Source organism: Pseudorasbora parva, chromosome 18 (assembly GCF_024679245.1).
Source record: "Pseudorasbora parva isolate DD20220531a chromosome 18, ASM2467924v1, whole genome shotgun sequence".
Taxonomy (NCBI): Eukaryota; Metazoa; Chordata; class Actinopteri; order Cypriniformes; family Gobionidae; genus Pseudorasbora; species Pseudorasbora parva.
In genome coordinates this window covers 37,141,099-37,164,433 of record NC_090189.1, presented here as the reverse complement: position 1 = coordinate 37,164,433, position 23,335 = coordinate 37,141,099, and the positions used below count along the sequence as shown (strand labels likewise).

General features: G+C 38.9%; 1 protein-coding gene across 7 annotated transcripts in view; it reads right to left on the bottom strand.

The window, feature by feature from the left end:
* The window catches only part of LOC137046956 (rho GTPase-activating protein 26-like), a 176,951-nt gene that overhangs the window by 106,086 nt on the left and 47,530 nt on the right, over nt 1-23,335 (bottom strand). For all 7 annotated transcript variants that reach the window (XM_067424476.1, XM_067424477.1, XM_067424474.1 and 4 more), the window contains exon 2: nt 9,191-9,286. In XM_067424476.1, coding sequence (XP_067280577.1) covers nt 9,191-9,286 — 96 coding nt within the window. The remainder of the gene's footprint in view (nt 1-9,190; nt 9,287-23,335) is intronic.

Genomic DNA, 23,335 nt, shown 5'->3' with positions numbered 1-23,335 from the left:
TGCAAGCCAACGATCCCAATGACGATGATGTTCGTTGACATAAGAGGCTATCATAGTTTTGAGCGTACGGTTGATGCGCTCTGTGAAATTAGTTTGTGGATGACTGGCAGTGGTAAGTTTTTGAGTTACCCCCCATTGCTTGCATACTAAATTCAAGAGGTGTGAGGTAAATTGCGCTCCTCTGTCAGAAACCAAATAGACTGGAGTACCCCAACGAGTGAAAATTTCATCTACCAGAATGTGAGCTATTTGTGGGGCTTTGGCTACCCGTAGAGGAAACAACTCAACCCATTTTGAGCAGTAATCTACTATCACCAAAAGATGCTCATTTTTCCTGGGACTCTTAGGAAAAGGTCCCATTAGGTCCACACCTATCATATATCCAGGCTCCACCACTGGGGTACTCTGCAAGTAACCAGACAACTTGGAGATTGAGGGTTTGTACATCTGGCACACTTGACACTCTTTACAGTGCTTCCAAACATCGGAGCGTAAACTGGGCCAGTACACCATATCAAGCAATCTCAAAAGGGTTTTGAGCCGCCCAAAGTGACCACTCAACGGATTGTCATGAGCATATTTCAAGAACTCTTTGCGCAAACCTTCTGGTACTACCAGTTGAAACTTCTGCCCCTCTTGTCCATCTGGCACACTACGAAATAAAAACCCATTTCTTACAACATAATGGATTCTTAAGGGATTGATATCTGTTTGCGTGAGAGCCTTATCAGTCAGTTCCTTTATTTCAGCATCCTCTTGCTGAGCTTTCGCAATTTCCTCCCAATCCACTGGTAGGCTTGAGGGTGTTACAGTTGAACTTGCAGTCTTCATTTGCCTCACCATGTTCAAATTTGCAGTGTCTTCCAGACTCCTGGATAACGTATCTGGGACCACATTGCATTGTCCTTTCCGATACTTAACTGTAAATTCAAACTCCTGCAACCGTATAGCCCACCGGGTCAATCTTGAAGAGGGTTTGGGGTGATTAAAAACCCAAGTCAATGCTGAGTGATCGGTTATAACTTCAAAGGGTCTACCCTCTAAATAAGGCCGCCACTTCTCCACAGCCCATAGAACAGCACAGCACTCCTTCTCAGACACAGAGTATGCCTTTTCAGCTCCCTGAAGTAAACGGGAAGCATAAGCAACAACGTGTTCTTCTCCTTCTATGTCTTGAGTCAAAACTGCTCCCAGTCCTTTCTCACTCGCATCTGTCTGCACCTTAAATAGCCTAGAAAAGTCTGGGGAAATCAGGACAGGAGTTTGAGTTAGATCATTCTTAATAGTTTCAAATGCTTCTTGACAGGCTTCTGTCCAAGCCCAAGTGGCTCCTTTCTTCTTTAAAGCATGGAGAGAGGCTGCTTTCTCTGAAAATCGTGGTACAAATCGGTGATACCAGCCAGCAAGTCCTAAAAACCGTTGCACCTCCTTCAAGGATTGAGGCACTGGAAACTGACTCACTGACGCTATCTTAGCAGGATCCGTCTTAATGCCTTCCTCTGAGATCACATGGCCTAGAAAAGTTAAAGACCTCTGCATCATATTGCACTTTTTAAGGTTTAAAGTCAAACCAGCTTGATTGAGGCACTGGAAAATTTGACTTAGGTGCAACAAGTGCTCACTCTCATCCTTTGAGTATACCACAATATCGTCAATGTATACAAAGCAGCATTTTCCCTTGATTTCTCTCAGTACACATTCCATTAAACGCTGAAAAGAAGCTGCAGCGTTTTTAAGACCGAATGGTAGGTGCAAGAATTCAAATAGCCCTGAGGATGTCACAAAAGCAGTTTTAGGCATGCTTTCTGGCTCCATCTCCACCTGCCAATATCCACTTTTGAGATCTAAAGTGCTGAAGATTCTGGCTCCATGTAAAGATCCCAAAATATCCTGGATTTGGGGCATCGGGTAAGCATCCAAGTACGTTTTTGAGTTCAATCCGCGGAAGTCTACACAAAACCTAGATCCACCATCTTTTTTAGGAACAATAACAACAGGAGAAGCCCATGATGAGTTTGAAGGTCTAATTATGTTATTGGCTAACATCTCCTTAATCTCTTTGTCAATGAATTGTTGTTTCGCCACAGATACACGGTATGCTCTCTTACGGAGAGGAACTTCATCTACAGTATTGATGCAGTGTTTGATTACTGAAGTGTGTCCTACCTCATTCGTGCAAACCATAGGCCATTCACTCATCAACTTCTCCAAATGACTCTGGAATTCTGAGGTGGTATCAGCTTTGAAGGCTAGTTGTCGAACAGCTGATGAGACTTCTGATGTTATTTCTCTACCAGGCAAAGCAAGATAAAAGGAAACCACATAGTTGGTAAATGACTTAGATGGCAAAAGGGGAAACTTCTCACTTTCACTTTCCTCTTGGGATATTATGCCATACTGAGCCCTTCGGAAATCCAGCATAACCCCAGCAGAAGTTAAAAAATCCATACCCAGAATTATTGGTACTGTCAGATCTGAATCTCTCAGCACATACAATGTCAGTTTGAACTTTTGCCCCTGCAGCTCACATTCCCAGTTAGACATGCCCATGGAAGAATGCATCTGACCATTGGCTAACATGAATGTCTGTCCTTTGCTTGGGTTCCACTGGTCTTGTCCTTTTATTTGGTTCCAACAGGACTCTTGAATCAGAGACAGGGTGCTCCCTGTGTCCACCATTGCCTGAAAGTACCGACCTCTTAGTAATATGGGTAAAGTCACCATTTTCAACTCAGCCTGACTGGGAAATGAAACCGACTGAACTACTCGGGTATTAGCATGGGTTGACCTATGGATGGTATCTTTCTCACTAGGAGATCTTTTCTTCTGCATCTCAGAATTGGCATGGTTCCAATATCGTTTGGATTCCTCAAAATCTCTTTCGATTTGGGTCCCTATCCTTACCAATTCACTGACGTCTCTCACCGTTCCTCGCAACAGGCTCGCAAGACGAGGATTGCAGTTTCTTAGTATGGCTTGCACCATTTCTCTCTCATGCATGTCCTTCTTCCATCTTAGGCACAACGCTCTATAATGGAATGCAAAATCACGTATACTCTCCTTAGCCCCTTGTTTCCTCTCCAGAAGCCTTCTTTCAGCCTCAGCCTCATAATCGTCATTTAAAAATGAGCGGAGAAAGATTGTTTTAAACTGTTGCCATGTCAATACCGTTCTTTTCTCGGCCAACCACCAATCTTTCGCTGTGCCCTTTAATACTGAAGTAAGTGAAGCAAGAATTTCAGAGTCACTCAGAGGTCGAATGGCCAAATATTCTTCACATCGTTCAATAAAAGACACAGGATCGGTGTCTGCTTCACTTCCAAAATGGGGAAACTCTACTTTAACAGGGGGCAAATAGGTGGGTGCAGGTACAGTTTCAGTGTTGACGGAAAAAGGCTGAGATGCATGGGTCTTCCTTCCACCTTGCCGTGAAATGGGTGTGTACTGATCAGGAGCAGATGTAACAACTGGAGTGGAAGTTACTGGTACCCAGGACCTTAGCTTGTTATCAATCTGCTGATCTCTCCTTTTTAAGCAGTCAACCATAGATTTTCCCAGATCTTGTATACTCAGTTCTAAGATTTTTTTAACTCTGTCACACTCCCTCTCGATATGGTATGTCAGCTTTTCCTCCAGAGATCCACACTGAACCTCAAGATCTACTTGAGAACAGCACTGGCTTACCTCCTGAATACAGTCAGCACTGCATTTCTCCAGGTTAACAACTCTTCCTTTTAATTCCTCTATTGCTGCCTGTAGGGATAAGTTTAAATCATCTCCTTCCTTTTCTTCAGGTGGTAGGGGCGTCGTAGAGCGAGGTTGTGGGTCTGCATCTACAACGGAATCATCCTCTTCAGAATTAATATACAGCTCACTTAAAGTATGTATGAGTTCTTTAACAGGTTCTCTACGAGTCACAAATGGACCAGCTGTAAAATCAGGGTTGGGCATACTCTCATCCCTCTCATCAGGATTTAAGTCTTCCATTTCATATTTTGCACATCAAAGTAGTTAAGAATAAATACAGTTTTGTCCCTGTTTGGGCGCCATCTATAACTGATCCTCTGTCTCTCTAACAAAGAAAACAGCTACACAAATTTTGAAGGAGGATTCAACTGTATTACTTCACACATGGTTATATCAATAAAGAGTTCCTTTTCCAAACTCGTTTGCTGATTAAGTTCATTTGATGTACAAATACACGACAATGGACCCTTTTTACATAATACTTGAATAACCCCTATTGGAACAGACCTTCTCCAAATAATTAAATCAACAACAAACAAACAGAACAAAAACAAATCAATCAATAACCCAAAACAGAAATCACAGAAAGTCTCGTCCGCAGGAAAAAACTTAAGGATTATACTTGAAGCTTGAAGCTCAGACATGTATTGCAAGAAATGTCCCATATGCCTTGGCACATCAGTCTCTTCCTCAATGATAGCCCATCCACATTATTCCCATAGCACATGGTGATGAACACGGAAAGAATGCCCATAATCAAGAATCCTTCTATAAAAGAAAATACAAACATTCATTCTATCAACCCACTTAAAATGGGGTTCACGACAATCTCAAGGCATAATAACAGTTACCTCATGACTAAATTTCACATATAACATTAAGCATGAAATAAAGTTATTCAATATACATCATTCAGTGGTTATAATCAAACATTACTTACAATTGAGCATCAAACAACTAGGTTTCCCAACAAGGATGTTTCAAGGCCAAGAAGGAACACAAAGCACACCATGCTGTCCTCTGTCTTACTCTACTACTTCCTCACCTTTTAACCATACCAAGGGAGCACTCTAGGACCCCCTGGTGGTGAGGATGAAAACTACAACCACTAGAACCTTGTACAGTTCATGACACTGTTACAGGTGATCACACATCATCTTTTACATATTATAGCCGCGTTTCCACCACGGGAACTTTCCCCAGGAACTAGGGACTTTGGGAACCGGGGTTTAATAAAGTTATGCGTGCAGTAAGAGTCGTGTGCAGTTCAAATCAACAAAATACGACAGATGGGCCGACGATGAGGTTCAGGCTTTATTAGGTTTATTTGCGGATGACAAAATCCAGTGGGAACCTAAAAGAGTCATGCACAGTCCCACGTCACCGGACTCCTTCCGGACCACTTTACCGCAATGGAAACGCAGTCAGCAACGGGTCTGAGGGAAAAAAGAGTTCCAGGGAATAAAGGTTCCTGGGACAGATTGTTCCAGGTAATATTGGTGGAAACGGGGCTTATGTTGATTTACATCTATAAGCACTGAAGTCAAACAAAAATCATGTTATAGTAAATTACCACGGAAACCCGGTTATCAGGTTTGTGTTTAACAAGTATTATGTCCGTGTGACAACCATGAAAAGGTGAAAACACAAATCTACCATTGGTTTAGTGCTCTTGCAAAAATAAGTGGCAAAAAAAAACTTCTACAAAGACTGTGTTTAACAAATACGACTAGAAAAACAAAAGGCAAGGGGGAAAAACTCTCCTAAAATGAACCAAAATGTTTGTTCCTATGCTTAAAAAAACAAAAACCAACAAAAAAATTATTCTATTATTTTCACGAAGAAAATGTGAGATACCTGCTCATGAAAAACAAAAATGCTAATGTGTAGTCCCTTAAAGTAAAAAATAAAAAAATAAAAAAATAATTAAAAAATTATACATATATATATATATATATATATATATATATATATATATATATATATATATATATACATATACAAACAAGGGTGCTATTTTTTTGAACACACCCCTTTCAACTAATTGCCCAATTGCACAGCCTTAAGAGCGTGCATATCATGAATGCTGGGTCTCATTTGTTTTCTGAGAATCTACTGAACCTACTGGTAACTTGTTTGCCACGTAGCAATAAAAAATATACTAAAAACCTTGATTATTCTGGTTAGTCACATTGTACTGCTATTATTTTGAACAAGACTGTATATATATATATATATATATATATATATATATATATATATATATATATATATATATATATATATATATATATATATATATATATATATACACACTTTAAAATAATAAACTTATTTGTGAAATATATGTAATGACTAAATGTAATATTTTGTAAGAAACACAATTCCTTGTTATTATGATAAAATGTCATATGAAATCAGTGTCATTTTTAGTCGTGATGGTAGGCTATTCAGGAAAACGCTCTAGTGTTGTGATTTCTCCTCGAGAGGCTGCACGAGCGTCAACAGTGCGACCTCATCGTCAGTTCATCATATTTATATATTATTATTCAATATTGATCGCCACTTAGACTAAATTAATGCACAAACATTCTTGCATTTTGGTGATTCGCTAGTTATTTTTTGTTTTAATTAGGCCGTCAGGCAAGTAAAATTATCTTACTCTTGTCCCTTCAAAAAATCCACTTGTCCTGGACAAGCGTTAATGTCGAGCCCTGCCTTTTAATCGTCGTACAGATCTTTGTGGTGCCGTTTTAAGTGATGCATGTTCACTTAATGTTGCATTGTCATAAAAATAAATAAATAAAATAATAAAAACATCACCACACGATATTGTGGTGTGGTCCTTAAATATTGATTATGTGTTAACTTCGGTGCAAGTCTAGACTTTTTTTTTTTTTTTTTGCTTTATTGTCCAGCAGGCAAAAAATCAAATTGTAAATTTGTAATAAAAAATTAAAAATAGTAAAACAATCCATATAGAACTGATGTATTATATGGCATTCATGTCTGCAGCAAACATGTATGTGCATGTATGTCTAAGTATGTGCAAAAGTAATAGGGATGCTTGCCTTACACTGCTTGGCACTACTACAGTTCATCCAGAAAGTATCCCCAGTGCTTCACTTTTTGAACATGTTGTTATGTTATATATTCCAAAATTGATTTTTTTATTATTTTTTATTCTACAAACCATACCCCATAATAACAATGAACAAAAAAGTTTGTTTGAAATCTTTGCAAATGTATTAAATATTTAAAAAAAAGTCAAAACCACATGTACATAAGTATTCACAGCCTTTGACATGACACTCAAAATTGAGCTCAGGTTTTTTCCACTGATCAACCTTGAGATGTTTCTACAACTTGATTGGAGTCCACCTGTGGTGAATACAGTTGATTGGACATGATTTGGAAAGGCACACACCTGTCTATATAAGGTCCCACAGTTGTCCGTAGTCCTCAGAGACAGGATTGTAACGAGACACAGATCTGAGGAAGGGTACAGACACGTTTCTGCAGCAGTGAAGATCCCAATGAGCACAGTGGCCTCCGTTATCCGTAAATGGAAGAAGTTTGGAACCACCAGGACTCTTCCTAGAGCTGGGGCACAGCCAAACTGAGCGATCAGAGGAGAAGGGCCTTAGTCAGGGAGGTGAACAGAAACCTGATGGTCACTCTGACAGAGCTCCAGCATTTCTCTCTGGAGAGAGAACCTTCCAGAAGAACAACCATCTCTGCAGCACTCCACCACTCAGACCTGTATGGTAGACTGGCCAGATGAAGCCACTCTTCAGTAAAAGGCACATGACAGGCCAACTGGAGTTTGCAAAAAGCACCAGAAGGACTCTCAGACCATGAGAAAGAAAATTCTCTGGTCTGATGAAACAAAGATCGAAGTCTTTGGCCTGAATGGAAAGCATCATTGTCTGGAGGAAACCAGGCACCGATCATCCCCAGGCCAATACCATCCTAACAGTTAAGCATTGTGGTGGCAGCATCATGCTGTGGGGATGTTTTTCATCAGCAGGAACTGGGACACTAGTCAGGATCGAAGGAAAGATGAATGCAGTATGTGCGGAGACATCATTGATGAAAACCTGCTCCAGAGCGCTCTAGACTTCAGACTAGGGCAAAGATTCATCGTCCAACAGGACAATGACCCTAAGCACACAGCCAAGATAAAAAAAAAGAGTGGCTATGGGACAACTCTGTGAATGTCCTTGAGTGACGAGCCAGAGCTCAGACCTGAACCCGATTTAACATCTCTGGAGAGATCTGGAAATGGCTGTGCACCAACGCTCCCCATCCTTCCTGATAGAGCTTGAGAGGTCCTGCAAAGAAGAACGGGGGAAACTGCCCAAAAATTGATGTGCCAAGCTTGTAGCATCATACTCAAAAATACTCAAGGCTGTAATTGGTGCCAAATGTGCTTTAGCAAAGTATTGAGCAAAGGCTGAGAATATTTATGTACATGATTTTTTATTTTTAATATATTTGCAAAGATTTCAAACAAACTTCTTTCACATTGTCATTATGGGGTATTGTTTGTAGAATTGAGGGAAAAAATAATGAATTTAATTCATTTTGGAATAAGGAATTAATTACAACAAAATGTGGAAAAAGTGAAGCTCTGTGAATACTTTCCGGATGCACTGTGTATCCCAACCTAAGCAGCTCACTCATCAAATCTCTCAAGATAAACCTGCTCAACCTCAGACGTGCAATGGATGCATTTACTAAGAAAACTCCAGAGTCCAGATATAATAAAGTGGGCTCTGCTGTGGCCTATGGTTTTAATGTTCAGTTTCATAAAGAACAATGTCAACAGAAAGTAAGAGACTGCAGGACTGCAAGGCAGCAATTGAAGATGAGATCAGAAGAAAGGCAAGTCAATACTTGTTCCTTCTTCAGATTCAGCCAAGTAGGATTTCAGCAAGTTTCCAAGTAAGGTGCCAGGACTTACAGAAAGCCACAAAAATTCCCACAGGTTCCAACACTTAGGCTTTTGATGCCACACAGTCAAGAGGAATTATGGCAAATGCATAAAAGTTAAGCTGAAACCTTAGTTTAATTGTGGCATCGTAGAGGCTCAATGATATGGTCATGTGGATGGCGCTCAGTAATCTGTCTATTTGAGTTAAAAGCTTGTAATGAATATATTGTGTAAGAACTGGAGTGGAATCAGATGGCCATGGATTAATTTGCACTCAACCGATTCTCTTCAGAGAAACAATGCTTTTAAGGCTGAGTTAACAGATCTCATATGTGTTCTATGAATGTTTTGTGTAATAGCATTCACTGATTTTTTTTTTTTTTAAAACATTGAATAATCCTGATGAAACTTTGGTTTCATGCTGAAGTTAGAGTTGTTGGTTCTTTGGTCAATAAACACACTGGCCTTAACAACACACATTCAAAAGAAGCAATGTAGTGATCTTACCAATGCATATCTCATCATCTGTTTCTGCATCGCCAATGCATTGGAATTTAAACTCGTTCAGCGACTCTGCAAACTTTCTCTTCGCCGTGGACAAGTCTGTAAAAGAAGTGATAAGATGTGTTAAAAGAATATGAGATGAGAATAACACAAGGTGACAAAACCACAATTTGACAGTCAGAAACAGACAGACTAAGAGCATGTGCTGCACTTTGGAAACTCTGTGGCTTCTGGGTCTTTCAAGACATAAGACTGACAAAGTGAGTGAGAGTTCAGTGAGGGAATAAGAAAAGAAGACTGCAAGGGGAAAATGGCCTAACAAGAAAGCCAAGAAGAGACAGAATAAGCCCAAAAGACACTAAAAATAAATGCTGTTTGTCATGGAATGAGAATTTGGCCGGTCAGATCAGCTTATAAATCGAAGGCAGGCCCCTTGGTTCTAGATTGTCATAACTATGGAAAAATTCTTCTTGAAAATAGCAAACAAATGAAAAACTTGAATGCAAAGAGCCGAGCAAGATGTCAACCTCAGTAGCACTTTATTTGATGTCAATAGCATATAATTTAATAGTAATTCATTATATTTGGGTAATCTATTTTGGAAATTGCAAGCCAGTTCTATATAATACATTATCTATAGAAATCTATTGATGACTTGGATTAAATGATGTATTAAAGGGCACCTATTATTATTATTATTATTATGGTGTCCCCGGAGTGTGTCTGTTTAGTTTCAGATCAAAATTTACTAACAGATCATTTATTATACCATTTTAAAAACATGGACACGGTCACGTGACATTGCAATTCTTCATCATCATGAAATATTATCATCTGCATGCGTTTTAAACCCATATCCCTCTCAACTTGAGCACACACACCAGAGCTTGATGTCAGTGCGTCAGTGAGTATTACAATAAATTAGTTCTCTTTTATGTATTATTGCGATTAAACTGTCAAATGCACACAAGGTTATGTCAGAAACACACAAAGTTCACATGATTCTGGACATAACAGACATAACAGTTGGTTATGTGTGTGCACGTACGCAGCAAGTACAGAAATCCTGTGTGTATATTAGATCTGTGTTAAAGTGATGCCATTGTAATATACAGTACTGCTATATCTGCTGTTAATATTAATTCATATGAATATGTGTCCATCAACACTTGTGGGCGGGGTCAATCAACACTTGTGGGCGGGGCCTGTATAATGTGACATATCACATTGCCCAGAATCCGGCTTGTTCTGAGACACTGCTTTTGATTTATGGCGATTAAAAAAAGGAGTGGGTGGATTTTTACCATCATAGGATGGTTGTGTACATACTGCCAACACACATTTATGTTCAAACACCATGTAAAAGTGAATTTTATATAATTGGTGCCCTTTAAAATGTATTAAATTGAACAAAAAGAGACACAAATACAATGTTTGATAGTATTAACATAATGAAAGTCAGTTACTGTTAATGAAAAGTTTCTATAGATGAAAAACATATATGTAGTGGAAAGGACACTTCATTTTGTGTATCATACAAACAATTAAAAATATGCAGAAACGTTTTGAAAATGTACTACTTGGTTGTGTTTCCAAGCCAATACAAATAATATTAAATAAATCAACTTGTACAATTCTGAGAGCTCGGGTAAAGGTTTTGGCTCTTTCCAAAAGAATGGATCATTCACCGCGATATGAGCCAAACATTCAGTCCGGCTGCATGTCAAAGTGTCGAAATCAAAAGCACATTTTGGGCAAACTTAATTCCCTGTGTGTAAACTCTCTCAAATACAAATGAGACAAGTGATAATCAACTCGGTGGTAAGTTTGCCAGCATACAAATTCATTGGGACATATATTTACTTGTGAAACAAATTGACCCAGTTATTCACGGAAAGAAATATGACTGCAATGGCAATGGCTTGCTTTGGCTTACCAAGCTACAAGGTTACAAGATGTTTTAAAATGCATGAACAAAACTGTAAAGTTGTTAAATCTGCATGAATCTCTACAAAAAAAAAAAAAAAAAAAATCACACCAATTACCAGTGAAGTAGGCTAATGCCATCTCATGGGCTTTGCTTTGGCATCAGTAATCATTTCATTTTGCTAGGATTGGCATCGACTGCTGAAATGTTGGTAAAATGACAACCCTACTTTCCAACACATCTATGGAGATTATTTTAGCACTCGGTCGGGAATCCAACAATGAACCAGCGCCAAAAATAATCAGCTTCTATTGACATCCACAAGCTTTTTCCTCCAAATGTCCTCTTACAACACAGAATTCCTCAAAATATTTCTTCTCCAGTGCTTCCTGCCTTCTGCCCAGTGACACAATGGTGCCTTCCAAGCGCCCAAAAGATATACACACATACAGTTGTGTATGTAATATGCACAAGCACTCACAAATACAAGCCAACAAGACAGGAAATCAAATAAAAAGATGCAGCATTTTTTTTCTCAAAGGCTCCAGTGGAATGCTGCTGACGCTCCATTATGTGATGTCTGAGTGCACCCGAAAACTTTAGCTAACATGCTGCTTGCTTGCACAGTAAATGTACTCTGTGTTTTAGTTAGAGGCATTTTTTCTCTAATATAATCTAACCATGTAATGTCATAAAAAGGTCCATTTCATTTTCTGATATTATAATAGACTTCCCTTTTCTGCTCTTTCCCTGCGTGTTTGGTGCATCACATGGCTTTTTTGGCCATACCACATAAAAGTTTTTCAAATATTTTGAAGGCCCACTGAAGTGCTTTGAAACATGCAACGTTATTCAATGTGTTGACGTAATTTCCCCTGAAATAGGAAGACAGGGCGCGACATAGCAAGCAGCTCCTCTCTTTTTTTTAAAGGTCCCGTTCTTCGCGATTCCATCTTTCAAACTTTAGTTAGTGTTTAATGTTGCTGTTAGAGCATAAATAATACCTGTAAAATTATAAAGCTCAAAGTTCAATGCCAAGCGAGATATTTTAAGTTTTAAAATATCCCTTTCAAAGCCTAGCCGGTTTGGACTACAGCAGGAAGTGCAGGGATGTAATGACGTCACTAGAACCGTTTGTTGACTAAAGCTCCGCCCACAAGAACATGCAAAAAAGCGGGCGTGGTCTTGTTGCTCTCCCACGTGGAGAAGAGCGCGCATTCAGCGCTTGCATCTCCCCGTTATGGTAAGAGGCGGGACCTTTCCGGGCAAAGTGCGCTAAGCTGCTATCCAATCACAACACGGGAAGCGCTGGCCCAATCAGAACTCGTTACGTGTTTCTGAAGGGAGGGACTTCATAGAACAAGGAAATCATCAGGCCGTTTTTAGGACAGAGGAAACAGCGCTGTACAGATAAGTAAATTGTGTGAAAAATGCTGTTTTTTTACACGCGAAACATGAACTCATGTTTAATTGCGCACTGTAAACATAATCAAAGCTTCGAAAACACGCGAAGAACGGGACCTTTAAGCAGTCATTAGCGGTACGTTTATATCACGGTTGTCTTTCAAACTCCCTCTGCACGCGATAGGATAGCGCTATAACCAACCAGAGCAACGAAAGTGAAGCAGAGCTTGTTGACAGATTAAACATTCACCGTATCCGGTCGGCAAAACTCAGAACACATCTTCCCTTTTTAAGAATGACTTCAGTGCCGTTCTTTGTTCTTTTCTCAGAGAAAAGCTTAACTCCAAGTCTTCCAGAGTCGCGGTCAAAGCTGCTTCGAAAGACCGCCGTTCGCCAGTTTCTGTGTTTACTAGAAGCACATGCACGTGCAACTCGGCCGTCATTATGTTAAGCCCTGCCCACCGACTCTATACACGATGTGATTGGCCCGACCAGAGTTTGGCGTTTACAGCTCAGAAGGGTATTGAGAGTTGCTAGACGACACTCGCGGGCAGATTAGATTTGCTGCCGCTAGGGTGCGTCTAGATTTCTAGGCTAGAAGAAACACACACTGCTGCTGGACTCTGTATGTGCGAGTGATGTCTTGACAGTTGCGTAAGCTATTATGGTCTCATGTTGTTTCCACCAGCACAGAACATTTTTTCTTTTAATTAATAAAATAAATATAAAACGAAGGAGAAGCCTAAATAAGGTCCGAAGCCCGGCCCACATTTAGGTATGAAGTGAAAATTGGCCCGAAGCCTGGCCCTATAGAGGCGTAAAAAAGTCGGATCCCGTCGGGCTCGGGCATAAATGCAGGGCTCTAGTGTGAATCTAGGTTCTGTTGTTGAGCTGTTCTGTATGTTCAGCAGTTCGCACAATAACATAAACACGCCAAAAATGTCTTTTTAACGGGTCACAGACAGTCTTCAGTTGTATTTTTATGTAATGCCAATTCAATATTATAATCTTATCAGTAAACGGTTAACTGATCGGGAAAATTTACCGAACTAAACATCCCTAATCTGTACACACAAGGGACAAACATTAACATGCATTTGAATGTGGTTGCCACCCCTAAAACCTGAAGTGCAAACATGTCCACAGTGACAGTGGAGTGAGACAATGGAAACACTTGCAGTATGTAATCTGACCTTGTTTTGAAAGTTTCCTGCTCTGGGATGAGACAAATAGCTGCTGGTGTGGAACGGACACCAGCTGCTGTCTGCAGGGAGCTTCCATTTATGTGAGAGAGGATCGGCCCTCCCAAATCCTTCATCATCATTTATCAACTTTTTCAGATTTTCCTCAACATGTGCATTTTTTTATCTCTCAAATGAGATGAATGAATCATAGAAACACCCACAGATGAGCTCAAGGTGTCTAACTAAAACCAGCAACAGTAATCTAGTCAAGTCAACTTTATTTACATAGCTCTTTTTATAATGACGATTCATTAAAAGCAGCTTCACAGTTTTAACAGGAAAATAATGCAACAGAATTTGATTCGGCTGTACAGTCGTTCTGAAAACGGTGATGTTATCAGCTCATTTTAATTTGTCATATAGCGTCAATTTTGGCAGATCAGTAATTTAGTTGATATAGTTAATAATTTAGTTTAGTAATTACATACATTTGCATATGTAGTTAAAATTTTAGTACAAAAGACAGTATATTTTTAAGCAACATTAATAACAACACATAAGAACATATATATATATATATATATCACATATATATCTCCTTAAATTCATAATCAAAGCTTTAATCAATATTAATCTTCCCATATTATTATAATGATTATTTCCAGTTATGATTTTGCTTTATGTTTCTTGTTTTCTAAAGTGTATATTTGGTCTCTGAGGAGTGACTGAGGGTCTGGCCTAGAGATGTGTGATGTGTCACTAAACACTTGATAGCCACAAAGCATCGTGTGTTTAGATTTTGGAGGTATCACACACCCCTAACATGCCAGGAGTGCAGTAACAGTTTTTGCTCACTTAGCCGGCTTCCATATATGAAATATGGATGTGTCTTTCATTTTATTTATTATATTTTATTCATTTTATATTTCTTTTTACTGAAACACAAACTCATCAAGATGAATATTTCCTGTACTAATGTCTGTATCTCTCACTGAGAGAAAGCACATGTTATCAGTATGTTTTGGGTTAGAACTGGAGCTTAATCAGCTCCAACCTTGGAGAGACTGTATCGGTGTATGTGCACAATATTCTATGTTACAGATCAGTGTTGAGAATGGTGTACAATGGACATACTAAGAGACGGGTGGACTTGTTGTTCTGAGAAAGCTGGCGATCTGGAAGGTAACTACGGGCGAATTCGTAAGGCGAGAGACTTTGAGAGAGCGGGAGCGCGGCCTACGAACTCCTTGTGAGACTTGAAGCTGGCTTCTGCTGATGAAACTGCAAACTATTCTTCAGTAAATTTTTTGTTTAATTAATTACACTCCTGACTCTTGTTCTTCATTTTTCATTACTGGTCTTGGGTCATAAACTGTTAAAGGGGTACTTCAGCGCTGGGAAGATGAATCTTTATTTAAACTGGGTCATCAATGTAGTAGAAATGTGAAATTATTTTTGAATTTGGTGCCTTCTAGACTGAGAATTGACAGAAAATGTATTTTTGTCTCATGGGGATGAAAAACTACAATTTCCAGAATGCTTCGCTGCCCTGTGAGGCCATTACCAAAGCCACCAACTTGATTACAGTGACTGACGACGAGAGATGGAGCGCGGCCTACGAACTCCTTGTGAGACTTGAAGCTGGCTTCTGCTGTTGAAACTGCAAACTATTCAGTAATTTTTTTCTTTAATTAATTGCACTCCTGACGCTTGGTCTTCATGTTTCACTACTGGTCTTTGCTCATAACCTGTTAACCCCTAACATTAGTTTTCAATATTTATATATATATTTATAAAAATATAAAACTACTTTTTTGGGCTTCAAATTTTGGGCTTTCCTTCACTGCCATTATAAAGCTTAGATTAGCCAGGATTTTTTTTTTTATATAACTCCAATTATATTCATATGAAAGAAGAAAGTCATATACACCTAGAATGTCTCAAAGGTGAGTAAATCATGGGATAATTTAATTTTTTTGGTGAACTATATCTTTAATTCATACACAATCATTTGCACATATTTAAATTCACAACAATTAACTGACAGAAAATGAATTGGTACTGAGTTTGTCTGAGCTGCATAAATGCAATTTGCTAGTGTCTGTGCTAGGATGTTTGCATAGGCGATCTGATTGGCTGATGCCGTCATCTGACCGCTTATCAAGATTATCTAAATGCTGGATTTTTAAAACTATGGGAAGTTTTATGCACAACTGTTACTAGTAAAGTAGATGCAGTAAATTGAGTAGATGCATACCAGCCTGTTATTGTAGGGACATCGATTTTACATTTTTACGCCCCTAGATATGATGCAGAATAGGGATGTCAACGATTAATCGATGATCGATTAATTGTCGATAAGACATTTGATCGATAAGACTTATCGATCATCAAATAAGCAGGGTCATGCGCGTGCGTGAGGAAACGGGAGGAAAAATGAAGCGAGCGTGCCCGAGTTCTATTTGGAACCATTTTACTGCAGGAGTCACACCTTCATCATGACTGCAAGCTTGCATGTGCATTCGCAGCCTTTTGTTTTGTGCAAATGTAAGTTGTAATATTGTGTTTATTTTGTGCAGGCCTATCTTTAGCTGATTTATCTCATAAGGATGCATTTGGTTAATAATTAACGTTAGAGGCGAGCGGTAGTAAAAGCGTGGCAGTGATCAGCTTCAGCGTGCAGCTCCAATAGCACTAATAATGACTATGATTGGGACTGTCATATTACACAACATTAATGAGAACACTATTGTAGTAAAACATTGTGATTGTTAAGTATTTGGGTTTATTTGCCGTGTGTTTCATTGCGTTGATCCAGGAAGAGCGCATGCACAACATGAGTCACGCATTCTGACTCGCGCATGTAACTAGTTCAAGTTCACTTGTGCATTCGCATCAGATTGTGCTGAAGTAATTTGTAATATTACATTTATTTTGTAACGTTATATATGTGATCAATCATATAGGATGCGTTTCTTTCAGCGAAATAAAACGCACTAACAAATGGCTTCAGTCAGTGATGGCTGGTTTTCATTCAGTGCTTCGGCTTTAGCGCATACAGAGCAATGCATAATAACGATGATTGAGACAGTCATATTATATAACAAATGAGAACACTATTTTAATAAATGGTTGTAAAGTCATTGGGTTTAGGTGCGTTCAGAGCGTTGTTCCTAGAGCGCGTGAACACCACACGTCTCCCATTCTGAATATGAATATCAGCAACTCAATTCAAGTTCACTTGTCCATTCGCATCATTTTGTGAAGATATATAATTTGTAATATTTTGTTAACTTTATATAAATCTGATTAATCTCATATAGGAAGCTTTTTGTTGAGTTAAATAACGTGCTAGCAAAGTTTCAGTGTAACTTACCGGTGTTGTTCAGCGCATCCGCTTCAGCTCACGCAGTTCAAACAGCAACGCACCACTAATAATAACTATGATTGGGACTGTCACATTACATAACATTAATGAAAACAATATTTTAATAAATCGTTTTGAATTAACTGGGTTTAGGTGACGTTTCAGCACGTTGCTCTTGCAAGTGTGTCCACACATTCTGAATAACAGATCTGAGGCGGCGTTCGTGTTGTATTACATGTTATATTTGGTTATTAAATAAGTAATTTAATTAAATTATAAATAACATCGACTAATTTTACAATCCCATAGCCCTTTGTTTAGATAAAAATCCCTCTCATTCATTTGGTGAAGAACATGCGTTTTGAGCAGCATTGCACATAGGCCTACTGTCATGCTGTCGGCTATAAGCCACTGCTGTAGACGCATATTTCAGTATTATGGTTAACGATTAATCGATTAATTGATCGTTAATTTAAACGACGATCGATCATGGGAATTTGTTAAAATTGACATCCCTAATGCAGAACAAAACAAAGGTCAGTCAACAAAAAATATAAGTCATACATTGGCCAATGAAAGATGCGACTGAGGACCCGTCCCCGTTTTTTTCTCTCCTCGTTTTAAGAAATATCTGCAAGAGCTATGAAAACAACCCAAAACGATGTAGTATTCATAACAGGCCAGTGTGTGGCGCTGTAATTCTGCCACAGAAATAACCTAAAAACAGAGAAGAAGAGTTGTGGCTAGAAGGGGTACAGAAGTGGTAGGAGGTGAGACAAAATTGCACAATAAAATAACAATAAATACATTAGCTACTTAACAGATGTGTTTTATTAACGCCTACACCTACCCCAACCCTAAACCTACCCTTACAATAATGCAAATATGGTAATTAAATTATGCAATATTGATGTGCTCATGCCCAGTGCCCATAGTTGTATCCCTTAACTCTTTCACCGTGCCGGACGTAGTGTGATGACATCACTGTTTCACAAAATATACGGATTGGCTGTACACACGAAAACGGAAGATTGTCGTTTTTAGATTCATCCACTCTAGGACCCGGTTTCAGAAAATATCAGATTCATGCTTCCAAAACGTCGGATCCGTGTGAACGAAACGCTGATACGGTACAAAAAATGTACGTATACAGCTAAACGCGTCTCTGTGTGGACGGAGTCTAGATCTTTTGCCGTTAGTTACGCCATCTAGAGACTAATTGGGTGTATAAGCACCCAATGAGCTTGACCTTCAAATACTCGGGTAGCATTTGCTAAACAGTGCTTTCAGAAGCCCTCCATCTTCCCCAGCTCCACCTGTATCTACTATGGGTAATTATTGTATGCTGTATTGTACAGCAGCAGCATGTCTTGCTCACAGCAGTGTGTTGTTGGCAGTAGCAATTCCTGTACTTGCTCTGCAGCAGCAATAACCTATAATAGCAGAAATAACTTAAAGGGGTACTTCAGCGCCGGGAAGATGAATCTTTATTTAAACTGGGTCATCAATGCAGTAGAAATGTGAAATTATTTTTGAATTTGGTGTCCTCTAGACTGAGAAAAGACAGAAAATGTATTTTTGTCTCATGGGGATGAAAGACTACAATTCCCAGAATGCTTCACTGTCCTGTAAGGGCCATTCTCAAAGCCACCAACTTGATTACAGTGACTGAGTTAGAGAAGACACTACAATTAAAAACTGAACGTGTCTGTTCAATATAATGAGTGAGTCACTGCGCGAGTGTCACAGCACTGAGCACTAACTGCAGGAGTCAGATAAATGAGCTGAATGAGCTCTCGTGATGACAACGCGAGTTCAGTCTGGCGCGTTTCAGTTCATGCCTTTGCAAGCTTAACTTTCATAGAAATTAATTTGAGAAGTTAAAAGACTTACATTGCTCACCATAGCTCCGTTTAAATGAGTGCCTGTAGCTGCGAGCTGAGCTCTGAGTGTGATCTCCATCCCCCATGCCCAGGTTCAAAACATGCGGGAATGGCTCCCTCTGCTGACTGTAGTCTTTAGCCTTTTGGCCAAAAATTGATGATATTTCCATCATAGGAGGAATTTTTCCAGAAATAAAATGCATAAATCTCTTGTCTCAGGGGGATATGAGGGGGGAAAGCACAATCATTATACTCCAGGGTTTCTACTGATACAAAGCCATATGCTAATCGCTGAAGTAACCCTTTAAAGCAGCAGCAGAAATAACCTACAGCAGCAGCAGATAAATTCCACCTAGACCAAATATATCAGCATTGTCATACCCATTATCCGGCCAAACACCCTGAGAGTTGTCATGACAGAACTACAGTTTCTTCCCAATGAACAGTATTTCTCATGCTAACAAAATTTCTGCAATGCAGCTGTCTGCATCGCAACCTGGAAGCATTTTGAAATGCTAACAGAAAGATGTCATGAACAGAGCCATTGGTTGAGGTCCAGGAGCCCAAAACTCAGCCTCAACCGAGTGAAGGAGTGTCATTTGTTTCTAAAGACCATTACGGAAGACACTTAGCGGTCACTTTGTAAAACCCACAAGCTCTGTTAAAAATTGTCTACTATATGAGTGTCATGCAGAGTGACAGAAGGTAGAGCTGTAACTGCACATTTTATTATTAGAAAGTTTCAAAAAACATTTACTATATCAGGTCAAGTCACCTTTATTTATATAGCGCCTTTAACAATGCCGCCAAAAAGTCACATCTAGAGCAGTATAGCTGACAAAAGCCTTTGTGATGGAGGCCAGTGAAGACCTGGACGACAAATCTCTCCAGATGTTCAAAACGGCAGAGCCTCCATTACACACAGCACGTTACCAGCAGGGAGCTGTACTGGGCCACACAGTGAGAGCTAGTCAGAAGCCAAAGTCTACTCAGCAAAACACAACCACATCACTGTTGGACACACACATTATACTGTCCAGTGAGACATTTTACTTGGAACGCTGGTAGGTGCAAATCAATTAAGATATAATTATAAGAAGATGGAGATATGCATCATTTATTCATAACAAAACAAACCCTTTCTGACATATGGACCATAACAGGGTTGTCAAAGACCAAACATGTTGCACACACGAATGGGAATTCGCATAAACTACAGAGAAATACACATTAAGTCATATTTATAATGATGTCATTGCGACTCAGAGGCAGTGCACACACTATTTCTTTATTTTTTTAACAAAAAAACAGACTGCACAAGATAAACAACAGCAACAATTGTTAAGTAACTTTGTCATTGAACAGTTGCTCTGAGGTGAATGTCAACAGGAAATGTCTGGATCATCTTTCTTTACATTTGTATGTAAGGTCATTTTTTACTGAAGGCTATTGAGAAGTAAGGGAATTTATCTTTCGAATTTGGGGTGAAATAATATTTCTTGACAGTTATCGTCACACACTGGCAGGCACTTTACATCAATTTAAGCTTTTAGACAACACAGACAACATTGTAAAAAACACAACTTATGTTTTGTATGACAAATTCAGCTTTTAAAGTTTATTCAACTATTTAATAGGGGTGTCCCTGACTAAGGATTTACACATTCGAATCAGAATTGTCTAATCTTTCTATGGTCGACTGATAGTTGAATCATCTATGTGTGTTTGAATGGGTTGGGAGCGGCACTAGTCAGCAGGTGGGTAAAACTATTTTTATTTTCCTTTGCACACTGCACACAGCAATAACTTTAATAAAGCGACCAAAACTGCCTGCCGACTGACAGACGAACAGACAATGGCTTTCTTATTTAGGTTTAAATAAAAGGTAATGTGGTGGATAAACATTCGTAAAACGTAAAACGTTTAAAGCCGCGATCGAAATACAGAACATCACACAAATATATAAAAGACAACTTTTTATAAACATTGATAAATAAACCTAACTAAAGAGGGGAAAAGAACACTTTGAGTGCGTTTAAATCCACGCGCCGCGTCTCAGGTATCTCACACCGGACGCGCACATTATATACACGCGAGCTCAGTTTTGAATCGACTTCTGACAGAAGAGCTGCACGATGGGTGTATCTTGTAGCACACGGTGAAATCAGTATATACATTGACGATTTGTGGGAAATATATAATTAATATAAAACCTTGAAATGGCGCTCTGTGGCGCGGCAGGATTTTAAACAGCTTTATGTGTCGCTGCAGACAGGCACATGAAAGTTGAGATAACGTATTGACCCTAAGTTGAGAAAACCCAACTCAAAAATGTTCTGCAGCTGGTTGCCTTAAACTTTTAAGTTTTCTCAACTTGTTTTTTTTTTTTTTTTACAGTGAAATTACATCTTTTTGAAATAAGACCAATTGTGCATTTATACGATCAACACCTTTGTCGACAACAGAGACAGATGAGCAGTTGCTCAAAGAATGAAGGCCTGCAGTTTCACTCTCCATCCTCTAATTGACCTCTGTGGAATTGACTTTTGTTGTTTTTGGGTCAATTTCAGAGCACTACAATTTCTGCTCATTTAGTTTAGTCAGCAAGATAAGATGAAAGCTGCAGCCAGCTGGGATTTGTGTGGTGGCCGTGCTGGCTGACGCTGCTGGCGCTTGCAGCTGAAGTACAGCTACAGCAGTGTTAGCAGCTCAATGAGCATGACATGGCTTGTTAACCTTCCAGAAACGTCCGCTGGAATACGTTTTCTCCATTTGCAGCCCTAGAGGCAAAAAATAAAATAAAATCCAGTGAAATCGTCAGAGAATTCACACATCAATTATATAACGCTTGTGTTTTTTCTGCTGCAATAACATGTATACAGGAAGTGGATTTTGATGGAGTACCGATGGACCATGAAAGTGGATTTCCGACACTGATGAACACGTCCTTCAGAGAGGAGGACGGTGGTATGCCACAGGAAAAGGAAATGAATAATAGGGGAGGAAGTGAGTTACAACCGGATACTTAATCCCTGCAATGTCAGCAAATACACATTCAACTTCCACTGCAACAAACTCACTAAAGGCACTGTCCCACAAGTAGCAGGGTTCCCACACCTTGGTTAACATCAAATTCAAGGACTTTCCAGGTCCAATTTCCTCAAATTCAAGGACTTAATGTGGGGACACACTTCAAGGAAGAGCAAGTGTTCCCTTGTAAGATACAGTACATTGTTATAGTTTTCATGTGTCAAACACAACTATGCAAAAAAACTTTTTTTGCATTTATTTTTGGCCATATGACAGAGATCTGATATTCTATTTGTCGTATTTCTGTTTTGCATAAAAACGGAAGAATATCCGTTACATTTACTGTATTCTAAAATGATCTGACATTCACTTTTGCATGGATTTTATTGGAAAAAAAGCTTAGCCTCACATAAACAGACGTTTTAAGGTATATGAATATGCTAGTTTTGCCTCATGGGTTTACATTATCTTAAGCAAAGCAACAATATGCTTAGCGTTTTCTGCACTAAAATCTTTAGTATTTAAATTGTTTTCACTGGACTATTTTGAATGTAATGTTATGTATTACAATTTCATTGGGAACAACTTCATTATTTGTGTGTGTGTGTGTGTGTGGGGGGGGGGGGGGATCATTAGTCCAACCCTATCTTTAATAATTGATCAAATTTCCATGTAATAATAATGTGTTTATGTTTTTCTGCCCCTAATATTCATTTAAGATTTGCCATTTTTTTCTGCATGCCAGGCATTATGAACCGTAACATGAATATGAACATTTGCATAATCCCTTTGAATGGCTGGTGCAACATTAATAATTCATGGTATTAAAATGAAACTGTAATCCGCATAGAGCACTGAGTGGAGAGATTGGAACTGTATTCAGAGTCATCATTAGCATATGCATATGATACAAATAAAAAAACTTTGCATGTTATGCAAATATAATGTCTACTAGTGAGATAGTGGTTGATATGACATTTCCAATGTATTAAATATAGTATAGCATTTTCTAAAAATACAATTTTGTATTATTATTGTTATTCAGAACAACAACGCAATTGCAAGTTTGAAATAGTTTTTATACAACAATCAAGTAACCTGCATTTTAGGTAAAATATGGCTAGCAATTTGGTTCATTTTTGCTCCATGCATTAAAAAATTACAAAAAAAGCCAAAGCAGAAGAAACATGAGAGATTGACATCAGAATGCTCAGGAACTGTGAGTTATCCTACCGTTTGTAGGTAGCATATTGGAAGCTAAGTCTCTTCTAAAAATACGTTTAATTGTATTACAGTACTGTCGATAGGAAGATGAGGATGAATGGGGATGAATACTACTGAAATCATTGGGGA